This window comes from Trachymyrmex cornetzi, unplaced genomic scaffold (genome assembly GCF_001594075.2).
Source record: "Trachymyrmex cornetzi isolate Tcor2-1 unplaced genomic scaffold, Tcor1.1 scaffold316, whole genome shotgun sequence".
Taxonomy (NCBI): Eukaryota; Metazoa; Arthropoda; class Insecta; order Hymenoptera; family Formicidae; genus Trachymyrmex; species Trachymyrmex cornetzi.
In genome coordinates, this window is record NW_017297858.1 from 954132 (window position 1) to 967994 (window position 13863).

General features: G+C 32.0%; 1 protein-coding gene across 3 annotated transcripts; it reads right to left on the reverse strand.

Annotated features, from left to right (window-relative positions):
- Positions 1-650: 650 nt before the first annotated feature.
- LOC108762674 (BRCA2-interacting transcriptional repressor EMSY) lies at positions 651-12031 on the reverse strand. Of its 3 annotated transcripts, none has more exons than XM_018509782.1 (13): positions 11853-12031; positions 8725-8899; positions 8311-8498; positions 8107-8216; positions 7723-7972; positions 6758-6997; positions 6530-6661; positions 6237-6391; positions 5951-6064; positions 5673-5852; positions 5322-5596; positions 5131-5240; positions 651-990 (listed from the first exon to the last, which is right to left on the reverse strand). In XM_018509782.1, the coding sequence occupies exons 1-13, from the start codon at positions 11911-11913 to the stop codon at positions 797-799; spliced, it is 2184 nt and encodes a 727-aa protein (XP_018365284.1). In that variant the 5' UTR covers positions 11914-12031; the 3' UTR covers positions 651-796. The 3 variants fall into 3 exon arrangements, with proteins under 3 accessions (XP_018365284.1, XP_018365283.1, XP_018365281.1); XM_018509781.1 differs by having other exon boundaries at positions 8107-8225; XM_018509779.1 differs by having other exon boundaries at positions 6530-6679; positions 8107-8225.
- Positions 12032-13863: the final 1832 nt, after the last annotated feature.

Sequence of the window (13863 nt, forward strand, 5' to 3'; positions counted from 1 at the left end):
TTTTCTCAGAATAGTCCGAGTATGTCAGTACATTTACAAAATATTTACAATGCTGCTGCGACAGTAGTATGAGCAAGTGACAGATTCACAAAACCAAACTTCTAATACTTAACATCATAATATCACATTTACAAAAATGTCTTACATATTTACAAACAGAAGTACAAAATGATTTTTCAGTGTGTATGTAATTTGACACATCCAGTTACCTGTCCTTTCGCTATGTAACATGTAAAATTCAATAATTACATTGATTCAATAATTTAATAATTTTTAAAACTGAACAGTCAAATTTGTTAAATAGTAGATAAATTCTAAAAGCTGATGAAGGAATAATTTACATTGCAAACTGGGATTATGATAGATAAATGAACAAACGCGCATGGTTTTTTACAAAAGTATAAATTAATGGCAGATTGTATAATTTGGCACTTATATACAGTACTAATATCAATCAATATGTTCAAATGTCGGAATCTTAACAAATAATCTAATTATCTTATTCATTTTGTACACGTAATAATCGCAAATGAAAAGATCAATTTCAATACTTTCGAGATCGTTAAAATCTTCTGAGGAGCAACAAATGTTGAACATAGCATATGTATATAAACCTCTTTAAAATAGATTGCGCGCGCACGCGCGCGCACGTGTGTGGTATATACATATAAATAGAAACATATACGCATATATACTTATACATGATAAATACGTCAGTACGCTTTCGAAACGAAAGTATCAGCCTTGCCGTCGTGTAATTATAATTACGACACGCATAACGCGAGATCTTTAGCTGTTACGAGTCGTCATGCTCATCCATCTGGTTTACGGTCACCATTGATCTCGACGACTTTTCTAAATCGCTATTCTCGTCGTTATCCACTAAATACTGGAAGCTTTGCAAATTTTTATTTGTTGATTCTAACGTCGCATTAAACGTATCGACATTTTCACCAGATTTTTCTATTCGAACATCATCTTCAACATCATCTGTAAATGAATATAGACTTTTCACATTTCATTGTTTTGATTTTAATGACGTATCTCATCTCGGATTAAAATTAAAATTTAATTTAATTTATATATATATATATATATATACAGTGAGAGAGAGTGCAGAAAGTATTCGTATAGAGATTTTTATTAAAAAAGCCTTATTTGTAAAAAATGAACATTAATTAGCAATTTATTAACAACGAATACAATATAGATAGAACGTTTTTTTAAATTATTATAAACAAAAAATATAGTAATCCAAATATATTGTCCTAATAATAATCCAAAAATAAAAAATTATATTATATTATTGTACAAAAAATATTCGTACACTTGTTTTTAATTTATATAATATATTAATTCAATATTTTGTAGAATAACCGTTAACTTTAATCACAGTCCGTAGTCTTCGGTGCATAGATTGCACTAGGTTTCGCGTGGTTGTTGGCGAAATAGATTCCCATTCTTCTCGAAGAGCGATTTTTAAATATTCTCGATTGGAAATGTGTCTTTTCCTAATAGCATCTCTAAGAATGCTCCACAAATATTCAATAGGATTAAGATTCGGTGATTGCAGAGGTGTATGCAATTGTTTTGGTACATTATACAACAGCCATTGCTTCGTATTGTAAGCAGTATGTTTAGGATCATTGTCATGTTGAAAAATATAATTATCGGCAATTCCCAATTTTTGTGTACTGACAGAAAGATTTTCCTTCAAAATTTCGATGTACATTTTATGATCCATTATGCCATCAATAATATGTAAATTGCCGACACCTGCTGTGCTCATACACCCCCAAATAAGCACGGAACCACCACCGTGTTTAACTGTGGGTATGAGATTTTTTTAAGCGAGTTCCGTATTTTTTTTCGCCACACCATACGTCTCCTATCAGAACCGAAAACATTAAATTTACTTTCATATGAAAAAACCACCGTATTCCAATATTGTTCAGATTTATTAAGATGTTGTTTCGCAAATTCTAATCGTTTAATGCGATTGGTTGCATTTATCCAAAACTTTTTCCTAGCAATACGGCCATGATATCCACTCTCATGGCACACATTTCGAACTGTAGTAATAGAAATGTGTACACTGCGATTTTCAAGTACAGCCGTAATCTTTGGGACACTTATTTTTGGGTATCTTTATTTGACGGATTATAAAACGTTTGTCTGTCTCACTTAAGATCCGTGGCCGGCCACTTCTCGACTTATTTTTCACCGTTTTTTTTTTCACAAAAGCGATCAATTATTGATTGAATTGTTGATCGAAGTCTGTCGATAAGCTGAACAATTTCACAAAGAGATTTACATTGATTGTGTAATTTAATTATAACTTTTCGCTCTTTCTTCACTTGTCTCCCTGCCTTTATGACCCATTTTGCTTGAATAACGCAGTAAGACTGATTATTTTTCAAAGGTAGTGCACATAATTCAAAAGCGTAGCGTTCTACCCTAATATAAACAAAAGAATTTTGATGAAAATAACCTTATTTATGATCTTAGAAGCTAAATTTCTCGATTGTACGAATACTTTTTGTGTATTTAAATAATATAATTTTTCATTTTCGCTTATCCTCTTAAAATTGCCGTGTTGTTTTTTTGAAGTCTCTTTTCGTTGAGGCTGTAGTCTTTCGATTTTTATGTGGTTTTATATTCGGGGGTTTTTGGGGTCGCTGATCTCGAATCCGGTTTCAAAATTTGCAAATTCAAAATGGCTGAACCAATATGACGGACGGAAATATTATAGAAATCTTGAAGATCTTTCGATTACAGCCAAATTATAAGGGGATTTAGGGGTTGCTGATTTCGAATCCGGATTAAAAATTTGAAAATTCAAAATGGCTGAACCAATATGGCGGACAGAAATGCTAAAATGAAACGGAAATGCTTGTTTACGGTTTACAACCGTAAACAAAGGAAAGGGTAATTTCAAATTGTATAGAATTGATTGATTTTAAAGTACATTGATTAGGTTTAAAAATAAAAAGAAAAAAATAAATATTTTATATATGTATTCAATACTTGAATAAGTATGTAAAATAATATAAAGAATAAGAGTCAACGAGTGATAAATAAGAAAAGTTTATAAAAATTAGGATAAAATCAGGGTCATGCGAGGTTAGCGCGCGCATGAAATGGGCTAGTTATTAAAATAATATATCTCAATTGTACATCTTTTTAAATAAAATAATTTTGAAAAAGACACTAACTATTGTATCCATTGTTAATAAATTGTTTTAATTAAGGTTTACTTTTCACAAATAAGGCTTTTTTAAATAAAAATCTGTACGAATACTTTCTGCACTCACTGTATATATACACTGCTAAAAAAAATTATGGCATAGAAAAATTGTGGGCAAAAATTGGCCAATTTTAGCTAACAATAACTTTGCGAAAAATTATCGTTAAATAACGTTTTTTTTTTAAATTAAAGCTTGAAATCTCTTCTTCAAGACGCTATGGTCAGATTTTAAGTTTTATGCACCCCTGCCATGTAACTCTCAAAAATACGAGGGTGTGTTTGTCATATTGAAAATTGCAAAGTTTAACGGAATGCACGGACTTTGTAAAATTTTTTTAGGAAATGCCGTATGCATCGACATAAGGTTCAAACTTTCCTCTTTAATTTAAAAAAAAAATGAGTCGCTGCGATTTTTTTTCGCAAAGTTACAACACCTTAAAGTTACCCTTGAATTTTTTACATGTATCGACATTGGGTGCGTTCCAAGTTACGCATGAAGCGCTTGATGTATCGTTTTATCCTTCTTTATTATTTGGTGAACAACAAGGACAAATGATGCATCATGCGCTTCGTGCGTAACTCGAAACGCACCTATTATCATTACCTGATATGCACCACGACGAGATTGCTGTCGGATTTTGCACAGTGTGTGTGTGTGCGTAAATTTCAGTACGTTCTTCGGATGGTATATACAACACAAATATGAGTAGAAAGTGTTTTCAAACCGTACTATTGCACACAAATATTGTGAATGATTATCACGGACATTGGCAACACACATTCGGTACAGTATAAAATTTAAACTACTTCCACGATATAGCGCGCTCGGTGCGAGATTAGCGCTCTGGGTGCAGAGACTGCTATCTTCTTGCTAGATTCACATTGCATCCGATATGCGTCGTACGACGCTTTGCAACCAATTAGAAAACAGGATTCCGATGGATTTTGCTTCGTATCATCGGAATCCTGTTTTCTGATTGGTTGCAGAGCATCGTACGACGCAAATCGGATGCAGTATGAATCCAGCATATGAGTCGTCGCATAGGAAGAAGTTTTTTCTTTATGCAGGATAACACATGGCCGCATACCGCAGCTACTACTCGCGAGTTTTTGGCGGAAAGTTCAATTAGACTTCTTCCACATCCTGCAATGAGTCCTGATTTGAACCCCACAGAACATATATGGGACATAATGGCTCGTAGATTACGAAATTTGGCAAGACAACCTGTCAGTCTCGAAGACTTATCGCAAACACTAGCTCAAATCTGGAATGGAATTCCGCAGAAAGTAATTAGGGCTTGCATTAATATGAGAAATCGGCTGCAAGAAGTAATCGAGCAACGCGGAGGCAACACGCGTTACTGAAATTTACGCACACACACGCTGTGCAAAATCCGACAGCAATCTCGTCGTGGTGCATATCAGGTAATGATAATGTCGATACATGTAAAAAATATAAGGGTAACTTTAAGGTGTAACTTTGCGAAAAAAAATCGCAACGACTCATTTTTTTTTAATTAAATAGCAAAGTTTGAACTTTATATCGTTGCATACAGCATTCCCTAAAAAAATTTTACAAAGTCCGTGCATTCCGTTAAACTTTGCAATTTTCAATATGACAAACACACCCTCATATTTTTGAGAGTTACAATGGCAGGAGTACATGAAACTTAAAATCTGACCGTAACGTCTTAAAGAAGAGATTTCAAGCTTTAATTTAAAAAAAAAAAACGTTATCCTACGATAATTTTTCGCAAAGTTATCGTTAGCCAAAATTGGCCAATTTTTGCCCACAATTTTTCTATGCCACAATTTTTTTTAGCAGTGTGCATATATATATATATATATGTACATATATCTTCTTTTACACTTGTGCAACATACCATGTACTTCCTTTGGCCTGACCACTATTTCCTTGCTTCTCAACGATTTTGAAGATTCTAGCAGATTCGTGTCCTGAGAATTTATATTCACTTTAACATCGTTATTTTTCCTACAAGAGAAAAAAACATTAATTTATCAAAACGTTCATTAAATCCTTAAAATTTGATATCAAGAATTTGTTGTTATATACCTATACTCGATATTATTACTATTACTCTGAACTGATCTGTGCTGTGTTTCTTCCGATATGGAAGTAATCATGGAATCTGTTTTTAGGGATGACTCTCGATCGATCGTATTTTTATCGTTATTGCATTCTTCCTTTGGCAAGCACGCATTTATATCCTGTATCAAAGTCTTGGCCTCAACATTACAAATGGCAGGTGAATCGAAAAGCTGCGAGAGAACTTTGTTTTCCTGAACGTCATGCCGAAAACGCGTGACTGACACAACCGTTTTTCCAGACTGCAAAATATAATTATGGATGTATATAGAGATAACAGACTAAACGGGACAATAGCGATGAGATATAATAAATTACCTTTATGTTCGTTTTGACAGATTCTGCATTCTGTGGCGAGTTTACAGTTGGCAGCATAGTCTTCGTTTGATCTCCATTATTCAGAGAAATATGATGGGGTTGAACGTTGATCGAATTTGCATTATGTTGGCTCGTAACGCACAGATTCTTTCCTTCCATTATTACTTTCCCTAGCACTTCCTGAAATGGTCAGTAAAGCAATTAATGTAATGAAATCTGTTCAATTTTTACCTTTGTTCTTTGATTTATCTTTGTATTCTTGATACTTATTAGAATACCTTGCCTGCATGTGATAGTGTTACGGAATTTGCCTTCTGGATAACAATCACGTTAGCTTTATTTAATTTAGTGTTATAATGAGGCATATTTATAACTTTCTTGGGAAAAATACCCTAAAATAAATAATATATATATATATATATTTTATAGCAATATAATAATATACTCTTGATAAAATGTGTGTTTCTACATTATTCTTCTGTTGCAATTTTAATATAAAATTAAACAGAATTGATTCTCTCTCTCTCTCTCTCTCTCCCCCTCCTTTCTCATATTTAAATTTACCGTTTTGGCAGTGGATTGATCAAAGGTTACAATTTGTTCCGATGGCAGTTTCGTACACATTAATGTTATGGGAACTTGTTTAACTTGAGGTGGTCCAGGACCGCTTGATACTGTAGTTCCAGGATACACAGGCATTGATTGTGTAAGTCGAGCACCTAAAGATTTATTTAGAATTTAGATTATCTACATTTTTTACGTACCTCAATTATAAAAATAATTGTAAGATGTTTCATACAATATTTTTTAAGCATTCTTATCAACTACGAATAAATATCTATAACTTATCATCTTACTTGTCATTCTAGTATAATTTTGTATTATTGGGTCACAAAGCGTCATAGAGCTTTTTGTAGTTGATGAATTTGAACTAATATTATCGGATAATATTGAGTTAATATTATCAGGTTGAGTTTTTTGTGTACCGTCTACAGCAACAAAAGAAACTTTGATGGTTACATTGCATAGAAATCTAATGTATATTATGAAATTAAATCCACTGTAAATTAGATGCAGGTACATACTTGTGCTATCTTGAGGTTGTGTGTCTTTACTTGAATGCACTTTGTTTATGCTCAATATACAGCTTGATATTGCTGGCACTACTTTGGTATTAATTTTATTCTGATCAGTGCTTACTGCCATCTTAGGATTGCTGGCGTGATTTGTGCATACAGAAGTTGTTGTAACAACTACATGTTTGTTTAATGAAACTGTGGTGCATTCACTCGGATGTTCTGATACTGTTGTGCTCTCCACAGAATCTGAATTTAATATGAAAAATAATTGAAAATTAACATATAAAAAAATATATTGATAAGATTTATAATACTTTTGAGGCTTTCACTGATATTTTCTTCAGAGGTACCAAAGGGTTTGCGGATTATCTGATACTGATATTGATACTAGTATCAGTGTATTCCTCGCCCTGATGAAGAGAACGGCAAGATTCATGAAACGTTGGCATTTTAGCAATGGACCACGACACGGCGATATCCCGCAAATCCTTCGGCACTATTGATAAGATTCAAGTATTAGAATATATAAAAAAATTTTTTATCCAAAAAAGAAAACACATCTTCTATTTTATTGCATAATTTATAATTTAGAAAAAACAATTATTCTGAAACACCATGTAGATATTTTTCTTTCGATTACATTAATTCCTTAGTTTATTCTCAGGTACTGATATCATTTTAGTTTTGTAACAGGCCAATCCAATTTTGCTCACGAGCTAAACACTTCCACTTCTCCATCATCTTGTTGAGTGAGATATTAAGAAAACCAAAAAGAATGGACTAGAACAACTAGTTACTGAGATTGTATTCTTTTTGTCCCTTCTCTCATCGCGCGCGAAACGTTGAACAAACCAATAATCAATATCATTCTATGTTAAGTAATTCGTTTCCTATCTAATGTATACAGAAATGATATTGTTGTTGCTTTCTGTGACTCTATATAAAAGTAAAAAGAAGTAAAAGAAACCAACCTGAGGTCTCGTTAACCTTAATTAACGCAAAATTTTGATGTTTGGTTACTTGTAGAACTTGTGATTGCTTATTTTCAGAAATCCGCAAAATATGGTTCGATGGCTCAGATATTACTAGAACTTTATTCGGTGGTGCCGTCGGCAACGGAGAAGGAGATTTGCGTTTTCGAGAGGACTCCTTGGATTTTTCAGTTACTTTATCAAATACATCTTTATTATCTATTGTCTCATTTTCGATCAAATTTGAATTCTATGAATTATGCAAAGGACATGATTAATAAAATAAACATATAATATATATCATAATACATATATATATGGCATATGATACAAACGTTTAGTTGAAAAATTGCAATTAAATAAATTTATTATATTTTTACTTACTTCTTGTGAGGTTTTGCTGTTGTCGAGATCATCTTCTAAATTATTTAATTTTGAATCAACAGATAAGCTTTCTTCCATTTCTATTCTAGGATGAGATTCAGTTTCAGCAGCTGTTAACACTAATATATATATATACATAATTAACTTAATTAATATAACTTAAATATAAATACATATAAGCCATTGTTATAATTATCATTTAACCTGTTGAATTTTCAGATTGTCTAACAATATTACACCTATCAGGTTTCTTATTGTTTGCAATCGCAGTGGTAAGGGACAGGCTATTTGCTAATGTCGTAAATGCAGACCGTGCCTTCAATCTTGGCAAAAGCGGAATAGATCGACGACCTTCAAGAGTCCAATCTATACCAGTATTTGGACCATTAAGTCTGGATAACAATAAATTCACATTATTTAAACAAACAAAAATCTTTTTGTTCTTTCAATCTTTAAAACTTTCAATTTTTTACAATGTATTTGATAGTGATATAAGAAACTTTATTTTATAAATAATTTCATTAAATCTCATATATGCAACATTTTTTATATATTAAAAACAATATTTCTTTATTTTCCTGTAAACTTCTCAAGTTCACTGTCGTATAGAATACATACTGTTCTGCAATTGTTGCAAGTTTCTCATCGTTCACAGCTCTCCGTATTTCAGCACGGTGTCTTTCATTGGAGATATGTAATACTTTAGCAAGTTCTTGCAATAATTTCTGTTTTTCGTTGGTGAAAGGACCTTGAGCACGTAGAACAGAAACCATACTTCCATAAGCATCTAATTCTGTAACATAAAAAGGTCATATGTCAGAACATCATATCAAAATTAATACATCATATAAAAATTAATTATGACATTCAAAAATGTTACTAATTTTATAAAATATATTTATCTAAATCTAAAATTTGTATTAATCCTATAATGATAAAGATCGGATGCAACCCACGGTTTCGTTTATTTTACATAATGACTAGATATTTTCGGATCCAAAGTGGGACAACTTTATGTAATGAAGAGGAGAATGTATGGATATAAAAATCAATAAAATAATAGGAATTTTAAACATAATACAATTATTTATATTTGTCATGTTTTTCTCGGTGAAACAATCGCTTTGAAAGTGCGATACTAGTAATATTAATTTTACAGCCCATGCGCTATTATATATAATTATTTCTTTTTATCTATTTTGTTATTAATTAATACTAATATTAGATAAAAAATAAACATTATTTTGTAATATTCTATGTGATATATTTCAGAATATACAATTTTGTATTACGTAATCGCATTCATAGTTTTTTGTGCATTATAGAAAAATATTGTATATTATAAGTATATTTTTTATACAATATTTTAAAATAGTATATTAAATGTGTGTAAAAGTTTTAGTCTTTTTTTAGCCCTCTGGTATAATTATTTAAATTTTAAGTAAATTTCCACTCTTTTTGCATCTTTGAAGAGTTGTTATTAAAATTTATGAAATATTATTGTCAACAAACAATATATGTCATAATTTAATAATAAACATAAAGGCAAAACTGAAGCTATGCCAAAAAAGCCCTTCTGAACATTTGATAAGACATAAATGGTATGTTATTTTATCATCTTCACCAACCAGATGAAACAATTGTTACCAAATGCTGTAGTGGTAAAATAAATTTTTAAGCTATCCAGAAAAATATAGTTAGATATTGGATTTGACTCAATATTGTTTTATTTATTTTTCATCTAATCATGGCTGCATTCTGTTATTCACTGCCACTGCAAGTATGAAATCTATAGTTTATATTACCTATGCTATAGATTTCTAATACTCGTAATGAATAATGGAATGCAGCCCATATAACAAAATGGATAACAATTTTAAAAATTATCAAAAACATTATGAAGAAATAAATAAATAAATATATCTAATGAAACCTTTTCCTCTGTTAAGCGCATGAATGCTGCAAAATTAACAACTAAACGTTCCGCTTTCAAAACGATTGTTTCACTGAGAAAAATGTCAAAAAAATAATTTTTAGTTGAATCATTTGGTCGACGAAATCGAAAAGAAAAGATCATTTAGCAACGGAAACTGATTCATTCACTGAGAAACCGAAAGGTCATTTTGCTGCACGACAATGCTACATGTTGTTCTTTGTGCTCACAAGGAAAGATTCAGGTATTATGCGGATTTTTGAAAGTTTGACATTAAAATAAAGTTTAACATTATTTTGTAAAAATAATATGTAACATTCAGATACCAATAAGTCAAAGGAGTCACAAAGTTTTAAAGTTTGGAATGACCACACATGTAACGAACAAATGGCCGAGGATGGACTGCGGCATCTAGCCATAGCGTCTATTGTGAGCTTAAAAATATTGAAAACTCACTTTGATTTCCTCACTTTGAATTGCGTTAAATATTTTTAACATGCATTATATTATAATATATTTACACTATAACACATTTTCAGCTTGATAAAATCCGAGAGGATATCTAGTTCCCTTATTAGAAATTGCGATTAGACACATTCATCGAGATTCAGCCATTTTCTGATATCCATAACACGTGCAATAATTTCGAACTTTAAAACTTTGTAACTCTAATCCTTTAGCCCTAAGCCCAACTGCACTTGAATATTATACATATTATTTTTACAAACTCTATCTGAATATTAAACTATATATCTTAATATCAAACTTTCCAAAATTCGTGTAATACATACCTGGAGATCTCTCCTTGTCAGCATATTATTTTTAACTTGGACCAAAAAGTTCTCTTGCATGCAATATATTCATCCGCCTTCGAATTACTTATTCCGATCAACACAGCATTCTTCAGATAAACAGCACTTTCAAGATATAGCTGATTATGAGATACAAAAATGGATTATTTTTATTGCCTCCAATCAAATGTCTTTTTTCACGAAAAAATCCAAAATTTACGAGATGTTAAAAAGTCACAAAGTGTGTCATACAAATAAATTAATGATTGAATATCATGAAAACTAAAAAATGAAACCAAGTGAAAAAGAAACTAAAACATAAAATACACATAATACTAAAAGCATATATATTATTAAATATATCTCTATATCTTTATTAAAATATTTGTATAAATTGTCCATGTGTAATAAATAATTAAAAAACTTTTTTACTTATACATGACTACCTTTTTACGTACACACGAGGCATGAGCTTAAAATAAAAACTATATATGCTATAATTTACCGTTAAACGTGCTGTCTAATTCCACGCGTTATCTAGAGAAGACAAAGGTCGTTTTCTAATATTAACATAAAATAATAGCCGCAGCGTCCAGACTCTGCCAGCATTGCCAGAAGAATGCCAGACGTTGGGCTTATGTCTTCCAATGTTGTATTTCATATTAAATAAAGCTGTCAACTTATCCATTCAACACAAAGATTAACTGCTGTGTTTAATAAGTAGATACAAGACGAAAATAATGCTTCTATGCCAAGCCATGTCCGATGTTGCTGAACGCATCATTGGCTCACTGGAATTTTTGATGGACTCAGTTTTTCGTCCCATGAAAAACGCGCAACGTGAGAATTATGATTTCAGTAACGTCGCCGTCACTGCGGCAGAAGAACGTAGCGGGGAGCAGCCTCGCGTCCACGATATAATTTTTTATGAACAGTACGACAGTCGAAACGCAATCGAAAAGCAGCACATCGATGAGGTTCGCTCGTTAAACGAGGCTATTATTCAGCCCACATAACCTTACCGAGGCATCGTAGGCACTTCCTGCACTCGTCGCGAGTCATCTCCGATCGCATCGGCCACATGATTCCACAACTCTTCCACAGTCGGATCCGAGTCAGTCCGAGTCACACGAATAAGCCAACGAAATCAGCGCGCGTCTGCCAAAGCATTTTCGAAGCCTCCGTCAGTATCCGTTGACAGTCGTGCGAGTCGTGAAATTGCTATTACTAGTACTATTTTATTATCATTATATCGAGAAAATCCCTGAATCACTGTTAATCGAGCGCCGTCAAGTTGGCAGCTTCGATAACGGCGACATCGCAAGTGTCGATGAGTTGATCAAAAAAGTAAAGGCCATGACACTTAAAAAAACTTAAGGCGTAAGACTTAAGCAGTAAACGAATCGACCAATCACAATAGAGACCGTAAGACCATACGTAAGCAATAGCGAATCCAACATGTTAATTTCATTACTTCTTAAGGAAGTTGTAAGGCGTCGTCTACAATACACGGAGTAAGAAATAAGAGTAAGAAATTGACCAATCACAGTCGATTATTCTTCTCACATTCGACTGTGATTGGTCAATTTCTTACTCTTACTTCTTACTCCGTGTATTGTAGACGGGCCTTCAGGCTGAGGCGGGCAGTGAGAGGGGAATGCTTTAATATAAAAAAATATGGAATGTAGCCAACATTTAAACATTAAAATTTGAAGAAATAAATAGCTAAAATTTAAGAAAATATGGATTATAATGCAATTAAAACGCAAAAATATTAGTGTTTATTTGTGTAAAAGTTTCAAAGATAAACAAATATTTTTTAGAACAATAAATATTTTTAGCTCAAGAAATAATTGGTCTGTTTTTTGTTCCTGCACTAGACTGTTCTAAAACTCTCTTTCTCGCTTTAAACAAATATCAAACGTATATCTATCTCATTTTTAGTTCCAAAAGTGTACACTAGTTCAGCGACAGAAAACAGACCTGATTTGGCAACAGTATAAAACTGAAAAATCGAAGTTGGTAACACTGCAAACTGCAATGTCTGATTGCAATGTCTGACGGATAGATAAGGTTAATGTAACGCTATAAATGTTTCGAAGCGTTCTTTGACAAATCATTTAGTACAATTTTTTTCTGTGATTAGTAAATCAAATGCTTAGAAGCATTTGTAGTGAGACTTTGACGGCACTACTCAACTGATAGAATATTCTTGATTCGCGATGATGAACAACGTTGCCACATTTTCTCCATCAAACAGTTTCAATGGCTGAAGTATCACATCTTTGGTCACATATTTATTACTATTGTTAATAAACTGAGTGGTAAAAGTTGTTTTAATGTTCAAATATATCTTTAATATGCTATACTTTATATATTAAACATAAATTTATTCGATTCTTAACATTTAAAATATTAATATTTGTTGAAAACAGATACATAGAATTGAGTCTCCTATAAGAGAAAGAGAGATAGTCTATTATAAAATCCAGAATTTTGTTATTAATTTACAGATAAATGCGCTAGTCAAAAATCTGAAAAAATTTATATAAAAGCATGCTTTGTAGATAAAGCTATGTTCCAAATTTAAAATAATTTATAACTCCGGATCTACAATAGGTGTTTTAAGCCTTAAGTCGTAAGAAATTGACCAATTACAGTCGAATCCGAGAAGAATAAGCGACTGTGATTCGCCAATTTCTTATGGCTTAAGGCTTAAAATCCTACTGTAGATCCGGACTTAGGGGATCCTAAAGACGTCTGTATTACCGACTAAACAAGTATAATTTTTGTATAACGAATATTCTTTTTCTCTTTCACGGATTGGAAAATCCTTTTCCAGGATTAAAGTATACGCATTAATACGTGTTTGTGAAGTGGAGTCTACGCTGAGAGTGATCAGAAATTTCGAAATCGATATATTTTTTACCATTTCTTAGTGTAACATGGCGTCTCAGCTATCAAGTCGTGAAAACATTTACTTGATATGAAAGCTTTGCAACCCGAACGTACGAAATAATAGTTCCCAAACAC